At 41.3% G+C, this 23,475-nt stretch overlaps 1 protein-coding gene across 41 annotated transcripts in view; it reads right to left on the bottom strand.

Annotated features, from left to right (window-relative positions):
* Positions 1-23,475, bottom strand: part of LOC115552772 (sushi, von Willebrand factor type A, EGF and pentraxin domain-containing protein 1) — a 147,976-nt gene that overhangs the window by 1,270 nt on the left and 123,231 nt on the right. For 17 of the 41 annotated variants that reach the window (XM_030369236.1, XM_030369249.1, XM_030369254.1 and 14 more), the window contains 4 exons: positions 2,176-2,205; positions 1,774-1,818; positions 646-694; positions 121-176 (listed from right to left, as the gene is read on the bottom strand). In XM_030369236.1, the coding sequence (XP_030225096.1) occupies positions 125-176; positions 646-694; positions 1,774-1,818; positions 2,176-2,205 (176 nt within the window). In that variant the 3' untranslated portion in view covers positions 121-124. Of the gene's footprint in view, positions 1-120; positions 177-645; positions 695-1,773; positions 1,819-2,175; positions 2,206-4,612; positions 4,700-4,876; positions 5,054-5,175; positions 5,359-5,459; positions 5,534-6,860; positions 6,958-8,927; positions 9,015-9,193; positions 9,371-9,492; positions 9,676-9,780; positions 9,855-11,174; positions 11,272-14,505; positions 14,692-20,413; positions 20,546-20,670; positions 20,909-23,475 lie in introns of those variants that run through there. The other 24 variants (XM_030369148.1, XM_030369133.1, XM_030369161.1 and 21 more) reach the window with 12 other exon arrangements.

Here is a 23,475-nt window from a genome sequence, read left to right as displayed (position 1 = left end):
CAGCTTTTTAGCTTTTTCAGCTTTTTTTTGTTGTTTTTTCCGGGGTTGAGGCATTTCATCCTCAAACCCCTACTCAAATGACATTTTGAATACTTTACTTTACTCAATCCACTTCCTTACCAGCCTACAATATCTTGTCTTCCTCTAATGGAACTGGAGCACGAAGAGATTGAGAGCTGAAAGGCATACGTATGTGGTTACTAACATAAAAGAGACACAAGCAATATGCAAGACCCGAGACATGATATGGACCTAAAGACACAATGAAACATCAGATAACATTACACTGAATATAACGCCTCGATTAGGTCTTCTTTAGTAAAAATATATATATTTATGTTTTAAAACGTCTTTAAAGCAACATCACATCATTCGGTGAGCACAGCCTCATTTGTTCAAAGAAACTCACACTACAACTTTGCATTCACCTCGCCTCAGGATCCAAAACTCTTCATTCACAACAGCCAGTGCTTGACTTATATTGTACTTAAAGTATAATTGCTGGTGTGCAGAAATAGTTGAACGGCAATAAAAATCAAGCAAGGAGAGTTGAAGGAGCAAGAGCACAAAACAGTCAGAAGCAAGGAGTCCAGAAACCCAGCAAAGGCGAAGGGTTTCTGCATGAACATGAACATGAAATCTTACCCTCTCTTTTTCAGAGTTAGGCCAATGGCGACGGCTAAAACAATAGGAACTATTTTGGGAAAAGAGTGAGTTGTATGAATTTACAAGGAAAAATAATCGTGCATTGGCCTCTGTAGAAAAAGAAATGCATTTATTGGGTATCCCGAGTAATTTGTCAGCAAAATAAGATTTGGTTTGAAGCTGCATCGTGAGCGTTTTTGTCCATCACTTTAATGACTAAATTGTTTGGTCATCATTTCCTCTCACTGTGTGTAGTTGGTGCTAAAGGGCTGTTTTCAAACCCTTTAGGTGGCTTGTCACACGTAGATTATCGAGCATTAGGCTGGCAGACCTTTTTATTTGCACTTTTTAAAGGTTGGGTATGGAATTTTCTTTTTTGGGCCATTTTTGCAAAATTACTTGAAATCCTTATCGTAACCCACTTACAGCCACTGAGTTAGAAGTACTGACATGAATATTAGCAAGTCAATCATCTGTGGAACGGGCAGGGCTCGAAAAACCCCAGCCAATGATATCCAGACCCACCGAGTGGCATTGGACGGTAAGTACCTCAATCAAACAGTCGAACTGCACTCGCCCTGCCCTCCCCTCCCCCGCTCCCCGTGCGACCCCTTCGTGTACATACTCAAAGCTCGTGACCCAGAGCAAGCTTCTGTTTATTGTTATCCTGCGCTACTGGAGCTAGCTAACTAGCTAATGGCTTGCTATCGCGCATCTGTGTTCGCGCTCGTGCATGATTGCGCGTCCATGTACTTGGAATGGGTGGAGTCAGAGTCAGCGTTGAAGGAGAGGGGGTAGGACCATTTGAGTTGTGTGTTTTCAAAATCTGCTGGCGTTTCGCAAATCCCATACCCAACCTTTAAGTTAGAACTTAATTATCCTCAAGCATATGCAATATTTGCTGGACATGAAAAAGAAATTGTGAATTGTAACATCATTCGTTTGCAATGGCTGAAATGAAATCTCTCATCACCAATCGATGATTTATCAGCCCTTGATTAAAACGTGAACCTTTCAACCAAATCTGTGTCCTTAGACCTTCAATCGGAAAGATTAATGCAATTCAGAGAAATATAATGAAAGAACTTAAATAATGTGCATGCAGGTGTTAAAGACCATAAAACCTACCTAGTACTAAAAACCACAAGAACTGCGACGATGTTTTGGAATCACCTAAAAAAAGAAGAAGATTGTTTATTTGTCACAGAGCGAGTGACAAGTACTCCTTGATTCAAAAGGAGGTCCCTGCATTTAAAGATCCCGTATCATGCTTTTTTAGGGTAAATAATTGCATTCGGGGGGACTACTAGAATGGGTCCAGGCCTACCGCCTGGTGCCTAGCCTACCGCCTGGTGCCAGGGTCTAGGCCTACTGCCTGGGACCAGGCGTAAGGGCACTAGCAGGAGGAAATGGATGTCTTTTTGGTGTGGGTTTGTACATTCACCCCGTATGAGCCAAACAACAAGGGTTCAAATACCTTCAATGACTGTTTAAACAATTCTTGCAGATATATTTAATGACATGACTTACCGGGAGAACTTGTTGGATCAACAGGGAGAACTAAAATCAAAAGCACAGAAACAAAGATGCATTTTACTTGATCGAACATCGTCTGACTGATTACATAATGATCATCACTTGTGAACATTGGTGATTGACACATATGACATTGGCTGAACACAGTCATGGTATGCCATCATGTAATGCTAATGCAACTAAATAAGTAAGGAAGGATCATTCTTCGGCATCAAAAGGAGATCCCTGCATTTAAAGATCCCATATCATGCTTTTTTAGGGTAAATAATTGCATTTGGGTAAACTACTAGAATAGGGTTACATGCATGTATGTTAGAAATACCTCTTATTATTCTTGCACTGTTTATTTCTGCAAAACCAATGTCAGCGTCTTTCAAAAATGTTCCTTTTGTATCATGTCTCTTTAAGGCCCCCCTCCCGAATAGCCCAGTCTGCTGTGATTGGTCAGCCTGTCCACTCTGATGCGATTAGTCGAACACTTTGCGCGTGCGTTAGAATAATTCACACCCTCTAGAAGTTTTAAACATTGCGGGTAGCCGGGAGGCCGACTTCTGCACTGTCAGCACCGCCCACTGTCTGATTGGACTGTTACGGAAGTAACGTTTGGGCTGTTTCACGCCCTTATTGAGGGGGGTTCGCAGTGGGTGCAAATACTCCCCCAGGCTCGGACTTAAAACATGTATGCATAAGTCATCGGTGGTTCCAGGCCTACCGCCTGGTGGCCAGGTCCAGGCCTACCGCCTGGTGCCTGGGACCAGGCCTACCGCCTGGTGCCTAGGACCGGCCTGGGACCTGGCCTACCGCCTGGTGCCTGGGGCCTGGCCTACCGCCTGGTGCCTGGGACCAGGCCTACCGCCTGGTGCCTAGGACCGGCCTGGGACCTGGCCTACCGCCTGGTGCCTGGGGCCTGGCCTACCGCCTGGTGCCTGGGACCAGGCCTACCGCCTGGTGCCTGGGTCCATGCCTACCGCCTGGTGCCAGGGTCCAGGCCTACCGCCTGGTGCCAGGGTCCTGGCCTACCGCCTGGTGCCTGGGACCAGGCCTACCGCCTGGTGCCTGGGACCAGGCCTACCGCCTGGTGCCTGGGACCAAGCCTACTGCCTAGTGCCAGGCGTAAGGGAACTAGCAGGAGGAAATGGATGTCTTTTTGGTGTGGGTTTGTACATTCTCCCCGTATGAGCCAAACGATAAGGGTTCAAATGCCTTCAATGACTGTTTAAATAATTCTTGCAGTTATTTTTATGACACGAGTTACCGGGAGGCCTTGGTGGAACAACATCAACGCCTTTTGAATCTGTGAACATTGTGATTGACACATTTGACATTGGCTGAACACAGTCATGGTATGCAATCATTTAATGCTAGTGCAGCTATATGAGTAAGTAAGGATCATTCATCGGACCATGCTACACGCATACAGCCAAGCACTAAAGGTGTGACGGCAAAGACAGCCAGGTAAAGGGGAAACTTTACCACACACGGCAAAGGCTTTTAATAGGATACACCAATACAATTGTTTTCACTCCAAACGTGTTGTTCATCCATTAATTATCTTATAGAGACGCGACGGCTCTATCTGTCAACAACCCGAATATCAAGATAGCAGCTTAATAGATCTGGTATTTTATCTCACACCAATATCTCCGATATTGGTTTTAATCTCTATGGCTGAGCCCGAATATTCTTTGTTCGGTAGATCAAATTTCAACGCTGTAGTATTAAAATAATATATGCACATTTAAAGTTTTTATGCCTACGTTTCAGCAGTCATCAAACTGGCCAAACGCATCATTCTATAATGTTATGGTGATCGGTAATCCGCGACAGCACCCGTGTCTCTTCTCTTCGTGTAAACAGCGCTAATTATGCCGTGTCATTGGAGCAGACCACCTTATTCGTAGGCCTTCCCTCATGCTACGACGGCCACGTGTTCTGGAACCTATCTGGCTACGGTTCCATTTGGTCTTAATATCCCGGTGATGGAATAATGTAATGGAGACATCCCTCAGACCTAGTTTCCCTTCAACGGTGAAGTTTGACTTCACCGTTGGTGTGGGTAAAATCGTCAGCAAAATCCCTTCAATGTAAATTTAAAATGTGACCGAGCAGGACTCAGATCCATGAGTGGATCCTAAAGCCACGAGGTCCATGCACTAATCCTACGTGATATTCCAGTTTTCCTTGAGGAAATACGATGAGTTGATAAAATATGATTCTGCGGCAGGGGTCTCCATCGCGTCGGTTCAGGGAAGGAATGATACGCACTAGAATTTATTTTAGAGAAGAATATTCGTTTGGAAAACTAAACCAATATTCAAAGCTTAAAATTATGTATTCTGGCCAGGCCTAAACTCTGATGCTTTACATTTACAGATTACTGTATTGGTGGACCCCTAATAATATACAATATAATATAATATAACAACGCTACCGTCTTTTTGGGTGGTGGCGGGGGTCTTTGGGGTCATGGTTGTAGGGGTGGTAGTAGTGGTAGTGGGGGTTGTGGTGATGATAATTGCTAGAAGAAAATATCGGCAGAAACTTATCAAAAGCCAACAATATACTAGTTGCGTGAACTGAAGTTCAAACATTTCCAAAGGAAAGCCCAAAAATATCGGATAAATTGTTTGGAACACAGAATTAGCAAAACAAATGCGGTAATTTTATATCAACTTCATTTATAAGCAGCCCTTACCTTTGCACTCTGGCGTTGATGACCATGTGCTGTTCAGTTGGCAGGTCATGACCCCCTCCCCTTCCATCTTAAATCCAGGGTTACATTCGTACTCAACCAAACTCCTGTGTACATACGGAGGGCGGGCTCCAGACTTTTGCGAACCATTTGGAATATACGGCGCTTTGCAGCGAACCACTGCAGAAAAATGGTAATAGAAATGCGTTAACATGGATGCGTTCCCTGGTTACGCTCCCAACGAGAGTATGCAACTCATCGAGACAGGTTTAAGGAAAGCTGCCGAAAACATTATAACCTACTTAAACAAGTTGGAGGATTTGGTGTGAATTTTCCATTGCTTGAACATTTAAGTGATGCTGAGCCATTGATGGTGTAATCCTTCTGACATTTGTATCTCACAACGCTTGCAAAATCATATAAATCCCGTTTTGGAGATGGACCTTCAGCTTTATCAACTGAAGGCGGTGAGTCACATTTTACAACTGAAAAAACAAGATAGATATTAGATATGGGGGGGGGGGGGGGGCTTCGAAAAAGTATGGTAACTAAATATGTGCAGAAATATGCTTTATATGATGGAAACCTGAACAGGTCGGCGTTCTGCCTAGCCATTCTGTATTTCCACAGGTTAATTTCTCGCTCCCGCTCAAAATGTACCTTAAAGAAAGACATACAGAAAATATACGTGATCATACATAACAAAAAAACTATTGGATTATTGTGGTACATCATTTGGAAATGACCTAGAAATGTTCTAAAGATACTTCATAGATCACCAAAGTACGACATAAATGTGTGTAAATAAGAATAAGGCATAACTTTTGCTAAAATGTACTACAGTTGATAGCTTTTACTGATCAGGAAAAAAAGATGTAAAGGTAAAATTGTGGCAGTCGCTCGTAATTCTTAGCATGGCACATGAGGAGTCTTTGCCTCATCATCACTTCCCCATATTGCAAGGTACAGTACTTAACCAGTGGCAGCTGGTGATCAAAAATGTTGGTGGGGCAAAGAAATAGACAGGGCCTGGGGTCCCCCCCCCCCCCCCCCCCCCCCCCCATAAACGTTTCCTGTATTCTGGTGCATTTTGGGAATGGCCACTACTACCTATTTACTTACTATTCATTCAGATTCATAGCCTACATCCTGACTTGCAGGGCCTGGAAAAGGTTCCACTGCATATACAGACCTACTTTATGGCCATTCAACCAGCCATTGCTATTTGACCAATTGTTGTTATTCTGATATTGAGACAAATCATGATCACTGTCCTATAGCGTCCATTTTTTGTGACACTGGTGCGACCCGAGGGCGAATTTTCTTGCATCAATGAAAAGCTGTCTCTGCTTGATAGAGAGCAAAAACTTAGCGAGCTTACATTGACGTCAACATGGCCGGCGCCCCTGACTTGGAGGAGGGCTTTATTTCGAATGACCAATAACTAGCCTAGCCCAAATCATTGACGTTCAGACGCATTTAAATGGTTGCTGGCAATGACAAGTGTTTCACACAATTAAACAAGGATAAACGCTGTGTATTTTTGTTGATTTATTTCGTAATGATAAAAGTTGATTAATAGTTGGCAGATATATTCAAGTGAATATTTCACGGAGGGGCGGCGCCCTAGCGCCCTCTATTGACCCACCGCCACTGCACTTAACCCTAGCAAGGAAACCCTAACCCTAACCCAAAAAAGTTAATTAATTAGTGGGAATAGATTGAGATAACCTCATTCTACATACCTACCTCCACGGTTTCCATTCCCACAGTATGGAATATCTCTGTGGCCAGACAATGTAGGTCTAAAAACAACCGTCAACAACTCCTTAGCCCTCCTAATTTAATTCAAGTGCACATCGCTTAGTATTAAGTGCACGGAAAGGAACCAAATACGTCCTTGATATTTTATATTCCTACAAGATATTGAAGGAACATTTATAACCAAATGGGGATGCAAATAAATAAAACTTGGTTAATCACCAACCCGTCTTTGCAGGAGAATGTAGCCAAGCTCCCAAATGAGGTTCCTTCACTGTATTCCACATGCCCGTTAAGTAGCTCGAGGCTCCCACAATTAAACTCTGCAGAAAAACACAAAAGCACATAATAAAGTCAAAAGACCATAAATATTGATTTAAAGCAACATCTACGAGGGGAAAACACTCCATGGTTTAAACTGTCCGAATAGGTGAGGTGTGAACTAGGGCTGCTTGATTATGGAAAGAAAATCATAATCACGATTATTTGTCAATATTGAAATCATAATTATTCAAACGATTATTTTTGAGTTTAACAACATGATGTATTTATTCAGCATCTCAATCCCCAAAAACACTTTGTAACTGAGAACTTTGAAATTTCGCCTTAAAAAAATACACAAAATGGTCAAAGAGAAAATGTTATACATCTCCAGCTGTTCTTTCTATAAAACATTTAAAGAGCACCTATTATGCTTTTCGACTTTTATGACCTATAAACGTTGTTATAATGATTTATAGTCATGTTTAACCATACTAAAGTGTCAAATAATGACGTACGTGAATTTAGACATATTCCCTATGTCTAAATTCACTGGTGCCTGGGACCAGGCCTACCGCCTAGTGCCAGGCGTAAGGGAACTAGCAGGAGGAAATGGATGTCTTTTTGGTGTGGGTTTGTACATTCTCCCCGTATGAGCCAAACGATAAGGGTTCAAATGCCTTCAATGACTGTTTAAATAATTCTTGCAGTTATATTTATGACACGAGTTACCGGGAGGCCTTGGTGGAACAACATCAACGCCTTTTGAATCTGTGAACATTGTGATTGACACATTTGACATTGGCTGAACACAGTCATGGTATGCAATCATTTAATGCTAGTGCAGCTAAATGAGTAAGTAAGGATCATTCATCGGACCATGCTACACGCATACAGCCAAGCACTAAAGGTGTGACGGCAAAGACAGCCAGGTAAAGGGGAAACTTTACCACACACGGCAAAGGCTTTTAATAGGATACACCAATACAATTGTTTTCACTCCAAACGTGTTGTTCATCCATTAATTATCTTATAGAGACGCGACGGCTCTATCTGTCAACAACCCGAATATCAAGATAGCAGCTTAATAGATCTGGTATTTTATCTCACACCAATATCTCCGATATTGGTTTTAATCTCTATGGCTGAGCCCGAATATTCTTTGTTCGGTAGATCAAATTCAACGCTGTAGTATTAAAAAAATATATGCACATTTAAAGTTTTTATGCCTACGCATATTTAGGAACCCCAGGTAAAAAAGGTACGGTTCCATTTGGTCTTAATATCCCAGTGATGGAATAATGTAATGGAGACATCCCTCAGACCTAGTTTCCCTTCAACGTTTCAGCAGTCATCAAACTGGCCAAACGCATCATTCTATAATGTTATGGTGATCGGTAATCCGCGACAGCACCCGTGTCTCTTCTCTTCGTGTAAACAGCGCTAATTATGCCGTGTCATTGGAGCAGACCACCTTATTCGTAGGCCTTCCCTCATGCTACGACGGCCACGTGTTCTGGAACCTATCTGGCTCAGGAGTTAGAGTCGGGGTAACTGGAAGGTTGCTAGTTCTATCCCCGGTTCCCCGGAGTGCCGAGACGCCTCACCCTAACTGCTCCTGATGTCGCCCGTGTGGTTGACTTCACCGTTGGTGTGGGTAAAATCGTCAGCAAAATCCCTTCAATGTAAATTTAAAATGTGACCGAGCAGGACTCAGATCCATGAGTGGATCCTAAAGCCACGAGGTCCATGCACTAATCCTACGTGATATTCCAGTTTTCCTTGAGGAAATACGATGAGTTGATAAAATATGATTCTGCGGCAGGGGTCTCCATCGCGTCGGTTCAGGGAAGGAATGATACGCACTAGAATTTATTTTAGAGAAGAATATTCGTTTGGAAAACTAAACCAATATTCAAAGCTTAAAATTATGTATTCTGGCCAGGCCTAAACTCTGATGCTTTACATTTACAGATTACTGTATTGGTGGACCCCTAATAATATACAATATAATATAATATAACAACGCTACCGTCTTTTTGGGTGGTGGCGGGGGTCTTTGGGGTCATGGTTGTAGGGGTGGTAGTAGTGGTAGTGGGGGTTGTGGTGATGATAATTGCTAGAAGAAAATATCAGCAGAAACTAATCAAAAGCCAACAACAATATACTAGTTGCGTGAACTGAAGTTCAAACATTTCCAAAGGAAAGCCCAAAAATATCGGATAAATTGTTTGGAACACAGAATTAACAAACAAATGCGGTAATTTTATATCAACTTCATTTATAAGCAGCCCTTACCTTTGCACTCTGACGTTGATGACCATGTGCTGTTCAGTTGGCAGATCAGGACCCCCTTCCCTTCCATCTTAAATCCAGGGTTACATTCGTACTCAACCAAACTCCTGTGTACATACGAAGGGAGGGCTCCAGACTTTTGCGAACCATTTGGAATAAACGGCGCATTGCAGCGAACCACTGCAGAAAAATGGTAATAGAAATGCGTTAACATGGATGTGTTCCCTGGTTACTCTCTCAACGAGAGTATGCAACTCATCGAGACAGGTTTAAGAAAAGCTGCCGAAAAAATTATAACCTACTTAAACAAGTTGGAGGATTTGGTGTGAATTCTCCATTGCTTGAACATTTAAGTGATGCTGAGCCATTGATGGTGTAATCCTTCTGACATTTGTATCTCACAACGCTTGCAAAATCATATAAATCCCGTTTTGGAGATGGACCTTCAGCTTTATCAACTGAAGGCGGTGAGTCACATTTTACAACTGAAAAAACAAGATAGATATTAGATATGGGGGGGGGGGGGGGGGGGGCTTCGAAAATGTATGGTAACTAAATATGTGCACAAATATGCTTCATATGATGGAAACCTGAACAGGTCGGCGTTCTGCCTAGCCATTCTGTATTTCCACAGATTAATTGGTTGCGCCCGCTCAAAATGTACCTTAAAGAAAGACATACAGAAAATATACGTGATCATACATAACAAAAAAAGCATTGGATTATTGTGGTACATCATTTGGAAATGACCTAGAAATGTTCTAAAGATACTTCATAGATCATCAAAGTACGACATAAATGTGTGTAAATAAGAATAAGGCATAACTTTTGCTAAAATGTACTACAGTTGATAGCTTTTACTGATCAGGAAAAAAAGATGTAAAGGTAAAATTGTGGCAGTCGCTCGTAATTTTTAGCATGGCACATGAGGAGTCTTTGCCTCATCATCACTTCCCCATATTGCAAGGTACAGTACTTAACCAGTGGCAGCTGGTGATCAAAAATGTTGGTGGGGCAAAGAAATAGACAGGGCCTGGGGTCCCCCCCCCCCCCCCCCCCATAAATGTTTCCTGTATTCTGGTGCATTTTTGGAATGGCCACTACTACCTATTTACTTACTATTCATTCAGATTCATAGCTTACATCCTGACTTGCAGGGCCTGGAAAAGGTTCCACTGCATATACAGACCTACTTTATGGCCATTCAACCAGCCATTGCTATTTGACCAATTGTTGTTATTCTGATATTGAGACAAATCATGATCACTGTCCTATAGCGTCCATTTTTTGTGACACTGGTGCGACCCGAGGGCGAATTTTCTTGCATCAATGAAAAGCTGTCTCTGCTTGATAGACAGCAAAAACTTAGCGAGCTTACATTGACGTCAACATGGCCGGCGCCCCTGACTTGGAGGAGGGCTTTATTTCGAATGACCAATAACTAGCCTAGCCCAAATCATTGACGTTCAGACGCATTTAAATGGTTGCTGGCAGTGACAAGTGTTTCACACAATTAAACAAGGATAAACGCTGTGTATTTTTGTTGATTTATTTCGTAATGATAAAAGTTGATTAATAGTTGGCAGATATATTCAAGTGAATATTTCACGGAGGGGCGGCGCCCTAGCGCCCTCTATTGACCCACCGCCACTGCACTTAACCCTAGCAAGGAAACCCTAACCCTAACCCAAAAAAGTTAATTAATTAGTGGGAATAGATTGAGATAACCTCATTCTACATACCTACCTCCACGGTTTCCATTCCCACAGTATGGAATATCTCTGTGGCCAGACAATGTAGGTCTAAAAACAACCGTCAACAACTCCTTAGCCCTCCTAATTTAATTCAAGTGCACATCGCTTAGTATTAAGTGCACGGAAAGGAACCAAATACGTCCTTGATATTTTATATTCCTACAAGATATTGAAGGAACATTTATAACCAAATGGGGATGCAAATAAATAAAACTTGGTTAATCACCAACCCGTCTTTGCAGGAGAATGTAGCCACGCTCCCAAATGAGGTTCCTTCACTGTATTCCACATGCCCGTTAAGTAGCTCGAGGCTCCCACAATTAAACTCTGCAGAAAAACACAAAAGCACATAATAAAGTCAAAAGACCATAAATATTGATTTAAAGCAACATCTACGAGGGGAAAACACTCCATGGTTTAAACTGTCCGAATAGGTGAGGTGTGAACTAGGGCTGCTTGATTATGGAAAGAAAATCATAATCACGATTATTTGTCAATATTGAAATCATAATTATTCAAACGATTATTTTTGAGTTTAAAAACATGATGTCTTTGTTCAGCATCTCAATCCCCAAAAACACTTTGTAACTGAGAACTTTGAAATTTCGCCTTAAAAAAATACACAAAATGGTCAAAGGGAAAATGTTATATATCTCCAGCTGTTCTTTCTATTAAACATTTAAAGAGCACCTATTATGCTTTTCGACTTTTATGACCTATTCACGTTGTTATAATGATTTATAGTCGTGTTTAACCATACTAAAGTGTCAAATAATGACGTACATGAATTTAGACATATTCCCTGCTGACAGTAGGGACGTCGGTGACGATTCATTTGATCAAATTTCCGGGATTTATTTACGTAGAACAATCCGGGTTTTCCATGTATGGTAATGCCCTTCGCAGGTCTTCTGGAAGGTAAGCAATCACAACAGAGTGGGGTTGGCAGGAGGGGCGACGAAACCGAGCGTTGATGCTGAAAGCGCCCAGATGAGAGGAAGAGTTTCCCGAAAATCTACATAGGTTTTTGTGCTGTGATTCGTGTCAGGTTGCTCTATAGGAGTCATTAAAAAGAAATTAAGACCAGAAAAGTAGTATAATAGGCAATCATTAATAAAAAAATAATAATATTTAAAGAAAATTCGATTATATTAGTATGTGAACGTTTTACGCCAAAATTGAAATCACAATCAAAATTCGATTAATCGCCCAGCCCTAGTGTGAACGCAGCCTTAAATGTGTATGTTATGTATTCACGGTCTGAATAAGACTTAGAAGATTTGAGGGAAATTACCTAGATGGGTTCATTTTATTCTTGAGAAAATGTCTGGTTCCAAATTGTTAATGGGAGAAAATAGCTGCAGTATATAAGTTATAAAGTCCAGATTTACAGTAAAGCGATCAAAAATACAGCCTCAGAATACGAGAGAAACAAAAGGAAACCTCTGCATTTTTCAACCTGGATTATCTGATAATTTTGGTTGCAGCCCTGTCCGACGTAAACGGGCAGTAATCCATTGGGGCAAAAGCACTCATCGCTGTTGGTCCTCTAAAAGTGATGGCTTTTGCCACTGACTCAGATTATATTCTATCATTATGGAACGGATCCCTAAAAAGGAATGAAACTTGTCTCTTTGCCTTTCACCTGATTATGGTTTGTTTGTTATTGCGTCCAAGCGAGTCTCGCTCAATGAAAGTGGAGTTGTTGCAGGAAGATAATTGAAAACGTCAGTGAGCTGCACATGACATCTGAGAGTGTTCTCCCTCAATACTAGACCAATCTCAAAAAACGTAGTCTGCATTATTCCTTTTGACCCATGATTGAAAAATAGGCTAAATTAAGTTAAATTACAACAAATACTTGAGCAGAGCAAGAAGTTGTAATAACAAAATTATGATATCTGTAGTAAACCTGAGCATTTCAATCCCTTTCATCAATGCCAGCATGTTTGTCTGACAGTTGCACATGCGCATTTCAAAACATTGAACTCTTCATAGCATAGGAAGAAACAGTCCAAAGTAGGGATGCAAGAAATATCAAAAAACTCTTAACCGATACATGGTCCAAATTAGGGGTGTGAACGGTTACAAAAAATTGTAAACGGTTACACGACCCCATTTCTTACGTGTACACGGTTAACCTTTTTTTTTATTAATTAATGATTTTTGTGGACTGCAGTCGCGCTCACTCGGTTTAACCTCGTTCAATAGGGTTATTTGTTTATCAAAACGGCGGATGCGCGCGCAGAATGATCGCAAAAAGAAAATTTGTTTGACCGGTTGCCATGGTTATCTCCGTGGGGTTAATTTGCAGTTGCGGTGTTAATTAGGATGTTGTCAACTTACTGTTTCACTAAACGGTAATCAGAAAACGCGGTTATATGCTATAAACTCTATAGTGTCTGTGGTATAAAGGCTGGGACGAATTTCAAATTATAAATATGTACTTTTTTTTTTTTTACGGCCTTCGTTTACTGATTTTTCCTAAAGGGTTTTGATTTACTAACCGGTTACACGTGTACACGTGTACCCGTGCACACCCCTAGTCCAAATCTCATCAAGTACACACATCGTGTACTCATGAGAAAATAAGTTAGTAATAGTTACACCAGTGTAAGCTTACAAAGATTCTAAATAAACCTGGGGCCGTATTCACAAAGAATCTTAGGGCTAAAGAAACTAATAGGTGACAAAATTAGGAGAAACTCTTAAAAATAATGGGCGTGTCAAACAAAATTTAGGACTCCTAATTTATTTTACTAAGAGTTTCACTCGCCTGCACTTGACAAACCAATCACTGTACTGACTGGCTTTATTTTTGGACTATAAATTAGTCTTGCTTCAAAACTTTACCAAAGTACATAACATAATACAAAATGCATAAGTTGTTGTAAAATGACGACCGTTACCGAGGCTAGTAATTCTATGTTATAATTAATGCCATGCAGGCAGGCTTAGCAGAAAATGTATAAGGAAACTATCATGAAATCAAATCAATCGGAAGAATCGATAATGCCATCAGTGTCAAAATAACTACATAAATTCAATTCCCATCCCTAGCAAAAACACGCCATTCCATATTGTGACACTGTCACACTGCCGTTTAACTTATCAAAAACACACAAGTGCCAAGAAAGGACAACTTGACATTAATTCATTTTAAATTGTTATGTCATGTTAAATGAAAGACAAAACAATATGGACTTAGCCTCCGTGACATCTCCCATGTGTCTGGTTTATACACATTTATTTTGGCAGAGTAGATTTATCTTCTATGCAGTGTTGACATTCTTGCACCCAACAGCAGAAATCATCCATATTTGGCACATTGAGTACAAAACCTGAATGGCTTTCTCAAACCAGTCCATGGCCCAAATTCTCATATTTATTCCTTCATTGCGTTACAGATATTCTCAAAGATTCTACAGCTTACTTACAATATGAGGGCTACGGGATTCCAGCTAATTGTTTTCATCCACCAGACACAGTGGCTGGTGCACCAAAAATGTAGTTATAGTCCCTGTGTCAGTGCAGTAAACATTTAAAACAAATAATACTCACTCTCGCAACTAAGTGTCGAAGATGTCCATGTCCCAGCCACACAAGTGGTTTTACCAGATCCTCCAGTACTCCTGTATCCGTTTTCACACACAAATGTTACAAATGATCCGCTGGGAATATGCTCTTTCTGGATGTCTTCAACTGTTAAACTCATGGTGTCTCTCATAGGTCTCTCACAATCTTGAGCTAAAAGGAAAAAGCACAATAAGACAAAATTTAGTATTCATTTTGTCACAATAAGCCAAAACGAATACATAAGCATATTCAACATTAGCAGGAAAGCGCATATGTTAGTCTACTTGGTCTATGGGATCTTCCTTCGTGAAACAATGTAAACCAGTGTTTGAAGAAGAACTCTGATATTTTACTTTAGTAAAAGTAAAGTACAAAAGCTGAGACACAGAATTACTGCAGTAAAAGTCAAAGGACCACATTGGCATTTGTACTCAAGATTCAAGAGCATATTCCATTCTTTACTTGAGTAATAGTGGTAGATGTTCTTGCCATGTTAACTGCACTTAAGTCCCTAAGATTAAATCAGGTTTGGACTTGGGCTGAAGAACGACACTGGATGGATTAATTTCAGCATTGAGTCACTGCTCGGACCGGCTATTGTAATGATGCATCCCTCCTGGCTAAATAACTCATTAGCATTTAATAACTGTTTAGTGTTACAGTGTTGTGCATTGATGAACAGGTCATGGTCTCCACATTATCTGTGTCACCCGAGGCTGCTTTCACATGCAGAGCAGAAAAGGAAGCCTTTCGGACAACTGCATTGAGTATTACCACAAATGTATGATTTTATGTCAATAAACCAACGTTTTGGATTTCTGACAGGATCAATGAAGAATTTGGTTTGACGTACAGTATTCCCTAGTTTTTGCTTCCTCATCTCAATAAGTAATTGAGTGCCTCACAAAGATACAAGATACAAGATTGTTTATTGTCATATACACAATGGAAACATAGTTTGCACTGGGCAATAAAATTCTTAATTTGCAAGTTCCCTTCACACAAAAAATACTTAAAATAAATAGATAAATAAACTAAACTACTAAAAATATCTGTACAATGAGCAGAATTTAGTTAAACAAAAACAGTTCAATATAAGGTGCTGTTTAGCACGTGCAATGTTTGCATACAGCAGAAGGCCCTGGAAGACATTGAAATATAGACATTTTGAATACATACATTGGATGTTGAATATTATTAGTAGATAAGTACTTAGTGCAAATGAAGCTCACAGTTGAAAATAAATACAGTTCACAGTATTGAATATAATGCAAATACAGGGTGTCATCAGTGTTTGAGAGTCATTCAGCAGCCTGATGGCCTGTGGATAAAAACTGTTTTTAAGTCTGGTTGTTCTGGCTTTCATCCAGACTTAATAAAAGTTTTTATCCACAAAGTCCTTGATATGAGGAAAAAACGGATTGAATATCAATATCAACGGTAAGGGTTAGGTTTGAAATATTGGCCAATGTCCACATTTGTCTCCCAATATCCTATCAAGGACATCATTAGCCTGGCATCACCTGACGGACCGCGAGGTCTGGTTTGGATAATTGGTTCCTCGTGCTTTGATTACATTTTGAAATAGGCTACGTTATAAATATAAATCCAGATTTTTCATTTTAAACTAAAGTAACAGAAGCGCTCTAGAAATGTTTTCTAGACAATGCACTTGAGTAAGAGTGTTTGAAATTAGTGAAGTACCGATCGGTGAAGATTGTACCAAAGTACATTAACCGTGGGAGAGATAAAACACGGTTCATTCAGTCTCATATAATGTTCCACTACTATAAGTTATGGAAGAAAACATGAAGGGACATTGTTATTCGTGACAGAGTAGGGGGTTGGGTTCCCCCACTCTGTATCAACAGAGCTTGTGAATGTTTTCACAAATCGCCCTTTGTCTCACACAAGTGGGAGACAAAGGGCAGTGAAGGCCAGTGGCGTCGCCTCGGAGGTCACAACGGGGATACAACTCAGACCAAAACGCAGCTTCTCTTGGGAGTATGAGGTATCTTTTTAGATTTCTCAAATGAATGCATTACGCTTTACCTCAAAATCCCAAGAGAAGCTGCGCTTTGGGCCCACACCATGGCGTTGATCTTAGAAAAACGCTGCACTGTTCAGCAGATCAGACGGGTTTAACCCTAACCCTAAGCCCTGAGGTGCCTGCGCAAAGTCGGCCAACTAATAACAATGCCTTACCTTACTAATACTTAAGGGCATCTCCCAACTATGGAAGCATAATGCATAACCAAAATAAAACTGGCAGGACATATTTGCTTCTATGAAATAGAGCTCCTCTTGGGATTTTGAGCTATCTCGTTATTCAGTCAAAAGCGGAATAATAATTTGCCATGAAAACCTATGTGAGATAATAAACTCGTTCATTCAGAAAAACTGAAATTATTCTCCAAGTAGTTTTTAATTGGTTTTACAATTGTTGGTGGCCTATCTTTGAAGATACATGGCATTCAATAGTATGGTTTAAAACGTTATCTCAGCCGACTTTTGATTAAAACAGCACGACATATAAATTAACAAATCAAGAATAACCATTTCCATTCTCTCTCCCATCTCGGTTGAGCCAGCTAGAGTGTAATCAGGCTGAAACAAGCTCAAAAAGACCTTGCGAGAATCAAAACCACAAATTTCCCCCAGTGTTTCCGCTAGGGTGGGGTTGCACCAGTATGGAAAGCCAAGAAGGCCACTAATGGCGCGGAAAAAGTGCTAAACCGCACGGAAACCATACAGAAACCGACTGCATTGAAGTGACACGTTTGTTCCATGCATCATTCATTTGCATTATTATTTCATTATTATGCGTACATTATTCCTTTGAACAACGTATTATTCCTTTGCACAACGTATGTATTTTCGATATTTGAAAACGATATCGTCCCATTCAGAGCAAGGAAGATTAGTATACTAGGATCTCGGTTAGCAGGCATGTATTGCGCCCATTTTACAATAATCTCAAACGTTTCATTAACTCACACACCAGACCAACCAACCACGCCCAGGGCCAGCCATCTCAACGTACTCTTATTTTTGAAAGGGCGGTCAATGAGGAGCTTTTATTGTGAATTTAGGAATTTAGGCCAGAGCCTTTTTGTGGCGATCTCTGAAATGGAAAGGGCTCGGATCGTACAACACCGGGTGCCCAGTTACAGCCGCGATTAATTTTTCATTCTACATTTTGTACAGTCAGTAGGAACCAAAAAAGTAGGTAGGAACCAAAGTGCCAGTGTTCGGTGTTCCCTGGGATCCACGCAAGCAAAGAACGTCTACATTCCGATTGGCTGTCAGTGTTTTGCCACTGAAACGCCTCATAGTAATTTGCATCAAGTTCAGCTGTCCTTTTAGCGTTTGACGCTTGTGTCGCTTTGGTCACTCTTGCCCATAGAAAGTGAATGACTTCCGGTGATTTGGCAGCTCAATTCGCTTTTGGTGTTATCGCACAGTAATTGAGAGCAGGCTCTCTTTTTAAAGGCCCACTATGCAACTTCGGGCATTTCTTCGCTGTTTTCTTGGTTTTGGCACGCACATTTCTCTACACAGCGCCCCCTACCGCTTCGTAGTAGATATTTCACAACACTGTCGTAAAAACTCGTTGACGACCCTTCCCCATGCACTTCTACGCGAGCCATGTGCATTTGTTTTCAATGAAGCCGGCGAATGCGTGGAGCCATGTCCGAAGTAGATGTTCATAAAGTGTAGGCAAGGTTATACATTTTTAAAAGGGTGTATTTGTATTGCAATAAACATAAATCCATCCTTTTTTATAGTTGACGGGGAGAATTTATATCCTAGATTATAATTGTTTTATCTTAGGTTGAACAGAACAATCAGTGTAAGAGGTTTGGCCAACATAATAAATATAAATAAACAAGAACCTGGATTTGGGGATTCAGTCTGTATCTGGGGGACGAGACAGACGAACAGCAAAACACCCATGGAAACAAAGGTGTTTATATGGTTGCAACCAAGCAAGCTAGAAACATACAGGGCTCACAACAAAACGGTCGAGAAAACAATTTTTACAGGGCTCACAACAAAATGGTTGAGCTAACACATTTGTACAGAGACTATCAACATCAAGAATACCACGAAGACAAAGGCCACCCAAGGGTACTTTCAATTTCAAAAGCAACACGGCCGAGTCGGCGTCTGATTTGCAGTCTTCTTTTTCTTTCAGTTCACGCTATTCCTGAAAAGCTTGCCAAACGTTTACTCGTATCTGGCCTCTCTGCCGGTCAGTCTCCGTTTTCTCTTCTTCTGTTCCTCCGACATTAGGTTTCTCTGTCTCTTTTTAGTCGGCTGATCTATGATGAATATAACAATCCCTTAGTGACTTGTGTTTATATCGAGCCGGTTCCGTGTTTGGGGGTCTGTGCCGTAAAGCAATTTGTTACTTCGCGAGACCCGAGACTCCCGCGAGAGTGGGCGGCGGGTCGCCGCCAGAAACATATTCCTTTTCTCCGCCAAGATGCGCAAGGGTGAGTCGAAACAACGAACAATCGAACAAAAATTTATAATAGAACCATCGCAATGACTCTTAGCCTGTTATATTAAGGTAAATCAAGCCAAAAAAGTTGCATAGTTCCCCTCTCACTCGTGTCTGATCTCTTTTCTGATCCATTCTTCTTTTGTTCCACCGACGGTCGCCTCTTGGGTCCCTTATCAGTCGATTGATCCATGATGAATGCAACAATTGCCTCGCAACTGGCTGTTTATATCTAGCCGGTGCCATGTTTGGGTGTGTGTCTGTGCCGTAAAGCATTTTCGAAACTACAATCTGACTACATTTTCGAGGATACTTCCGCTGCGTCACATCCGGATTGTGTCGGTCCGAACAGAGCAAGTTGCATATGCGCTTTTTCACTGGCGACATGGGTAAATGACACACCCACCAATCGACCCAGAAATGGATGCAGAACCATCAGCATAACTCTCAACCTGCATACTTAATGTAATTTTGGCTAAAAAAGTTGCATAGTGGGCCTTTAATGATGCCCTGATAACAACATACAAATAAAAACAGAAATACCAATGTACAATAGATATAAACAGTAGTAGGTCAAACAACCTGAACTACATTTCTATATATAGCAATGATACAATGGGACAATTAAGAAAGCTTTTTAACCCTTACAAGGTGTTTGGGTCTGTGGGACCCGTTTTCAGTTTCCTAAAAGTGATACAAATAATTATTTTTTTGAACTAAGATTCATTGGCTTTGGCTCATTTTCTGTGAGGAACATAAATCAGTTTTTTTTTTTCAATGACGAAACGCTGTGAAGTGTGTGGACCCATGATGGACAGAAAAACACAATATACATGCAACCAGTGCAAAAAATACATATGCAATACACACACAGTGAGACTCTGCCCCTCATGTGTGGTATAGTCTGATATAAGTATAATGGCCGTGTTCAAAGGCTTTAATGTGTTGTTCAGACAGATGTTATTGAGTATGTTTCAATTTCTAATGATATTGATTATTTCCCAGTTATGTCTGTTTTATGAAGCATTTCCTTATTTTGTTCCATTTGAATACAAAAAATAAACAAAAACGAGTGGCACCTCTATTCATAAATGTGATTTAACAAAGGTAAAGTGAACAAATTTAACATATGTGTTGTTTATATTACTTGCAATTGGGATGAAGTAAGCATCTGGTGAGTATTTAAAAAAAAAAGCTTGATTATGTTGAATTAAAAGGCAATGGGTCCACCAGACCCAGCAGCACCTCCTGTGTAACAAAAAAACGAACACCCTATGAGGGTTAAAACACGAGCAATCCTTGTTTTATTCGACTTCAGTCATCCCCTTCAACGTCTCAATTGAGTCCATAAAGTTACCGACTTCGATAGATAAATACGTTGCTTACCTTGTACTTGTCCCAGAGGCCCCAGCAGGCTGGAAAGGAGAAGCACCAGGACCAGCCCCATCGGGGCCTTACAGCCCAGGACCTGTTCCGAGTCCACCATGTCTGTCCTTACACTCTGCAGACAATAACCAGCACAAAGATAAACAGTCAAAAGGCTTTAATACATATAACACTGAGTATGTACGTTACATGTTATAAGCTTCCGCTTCATAATCGATCGGTATAATAGCCAAGACTGTTAGCTGACTTAACGTTACCGCTGAATTGGCGTTAGTCCAGTCTTCCCCAACCAAAGTAATCCTTATATTTATTAAATATATGTTACTTTTGTACACTAGGTTGCTTACTTCTTGCTGCGTGGGCTCCAAGTGTAATGGTCGAGCCGCATATAAGTGGTGACAGGACTGACAGGAAGCAGTCTTTGGGTGTGTTCGAAACCGCCTACTTGCTTACTGCTTACTACCTACTAAATATTTGGCTTACTTCTCGAATCCTTAAATAATGATTGAGTAATCCATTTGAGTAATCGACGTTCAGAAGACCGTCCTTACTTAAAGGGACACTGTGTAAAAATTACTCCCATCTAGTGGTACAATTGTATATTGCATTCAAACTAATAGTGCTCGCTTGTCCAAAAACTACGGTGGGCAGTATGTGCCAAGAAGCTGTGACATGAGTGACACCTACTAGCCTACCTCATCGAGTGATGATGATGAGGTTCGTTATTTTCAAAGATCCCATGCCATTCTATTTTATGATGCTTTAATATAGGTATTAGTGGGCCACAAACACAGTATTCAAAGACGTCCCCGAAATTCAGCCGTGGTGCAGTGTTACAGTCACTCCGAAACAGTCGCACATTGAGCTTCCCCCAAACGCGCTGTTTCGGTGGGCGTGTCAAGGCAGGTCAAGGAGGGGGGTGGGGGTGTGGCCCTGAGCAGCTTGTAGCTACTACCATGCGCTCTGTATACGGTGGGCGTGTCAAGGCAGGTCAAGGAGGGGGGTGGGGGTGTGGCCCTGAGCAGCTTGTAGCCACTGACAGTACCATGCGCTCTGTTTACGGTGGATACATCGCAATGGCTCGTAGAAACCCATATTATACATAGATATCTATATCATATAATATATAATATATATTATCACCTGGCCCTGAGCAGCTTGTAGCCACGGTACCATGCGCTCTGTTTACGGTGGATGTATCGCAATGGCTCTTAGAAACCCATATTATACATAGATATCTATATCATATAATATATAATATATATTATCACGGCCAAAAGCTGTGTGAGCCTCCAGACGATAGGTTATTATGAATCTCAAACGACCGCGTCTACTTCAGATTGATGTGGAAGTGGAAGAACCAGAGACGTCAGAGAACCCGACGAAGTCCTTTGTGATTCATTACATCGTCTGGACGCGCACACAGCTTTTGGCCGTGATAATATGTATTATTTGATTTAGATATCTATGTATTATATGATATTATTTAGATATAGAGCAGAGCTCCAGGACTGTAACGCAAGTGTTGTACACTTCCTTGTTATTTGGATAACCGTTCTGCTGTTGGTGTGATGGCGCATAACACGTCGGACTCTCGTCTCTGGTATTTCTAAAACGAGACTCGTAGTGTGGGTTATTTCAGCCATGGTTGAGAATGAATTGGGGAAAAGGAACTTTGGCTTTGACTCCCTGAAGTAGGCTACATGAACCACGACATGGAGGAGAAAGGGATTGCTTCCCGCCTCCTCGGCAGCGGTCAGCGCTAATCACCGCATCCTGAAGCCGAGGCGGTGGTCCATCGGCAGCGAGGCTCCGCCGGGAGACGACCGCGGTCAACAATCCCTTTCTCCTCCATGTCGTGGTTCATGACTTCAGGGAGTCAAAGCCAAAGTTCCTTTCCCCCAATTCATTCTCAACCATGGCTGAGATAACCCCCACTACGGGTCTAGTTGTAGAAATACCATAGACGAGAGTCCGACGTGTTATGCGCCATCACACCAACAGCAGAACGGTTAACCCTAATGACAAGGAAGTGTACAACACTTGCGTTACAGTCCTGGAGCTCTGCTCTATATCTAAATAATATCATATAATACATAGATATCTATATCAAATAATACATATTATCACGGCCAAAAGCTGTGTGCACGTCCAGAAGATATAATGAATCACAAAGGACTTCGTCGGGTTCTCCGACGTCTCTGGTTCTTCCACTTCCACATCAATCTGTAGTAGACAGAACCGTGCGCTGCCTGCTGCCGGCGCGAGGCACCACCGCCCGGCTGCCCGCTGCCGGGCGGTGGTGCCTCGCGGCGGTGGTGCCTCGCGGCAACCGGCGGCAGGCAGCATGTCGCAGTTCATGTAGTTCGATGTCGTTCTGCCATTGCATTCAAAATTCTGTAACTAGCCTGTTACTACGAACTAAGCAACTACACGTATTAGCATTTAGCACTAGCTCAATCACGACTCCTTCAGAATTCTTGTGGGTGGTTACGAACCAACCAAGTGGGCAGGGCCATGAATAATAATTTGACAACGCTACGTCACAGTGTCACCTTATCCAGATCGGCTCATTTCTTCTGCCTTTTTCCTTTCATTGCCTATTGCATTCAGCAGACAAACTGCATAGATTTCAAACTTACCACAGCTCACAAACTTATTCAGACCTATGTTATTTAACAAACAATAGGAAAAATGTGATTTTAATGGCATGGGCTCTTTAACAAACTTCAAACGGCATTGAATCATTAGTGTAAGATAGTGAATTATTTCAGTCATCATTCACGATAGTCATTATTTAAACAATGTTACGAAAACGTAACCCATTGTTCCGAAGGGCCGTTTGTCCGATAAGTCAAACAAGAGGCGCATTAGGCCGACGGTTTAATATGCCGAATAGGCCTACATATAAAGAGTTGTGTATCTCTTTCTCTCTCTGAGAGCAAAAATGACAAAAGAGAGAGAGAGAGGTATAATACTCTTTATATAGGCCTATTCGGCATATTGAACCGTCTGCCTAATGCGCCTCCTTTTTGAAAAGTCGGACAAACGGCCCGTCGGAA

Source organism: Gadus morhua, chromosome 1 (genome assembly GCF_902167405.1).
Source record: "Gadus morhua chromosome 1, gadMor3.0, whole genome shotgun sequence".
In the NCBI taxonomy this organism is placed as follows: Eukaryota; Metazoa; Chordata; class Actinopteri; order Gadiformes; family Gadidae; genus Gadus; species Gadus morhua.
This window is presented reverse-complemented; position numbering and strand designations above follow the sequence as displayed.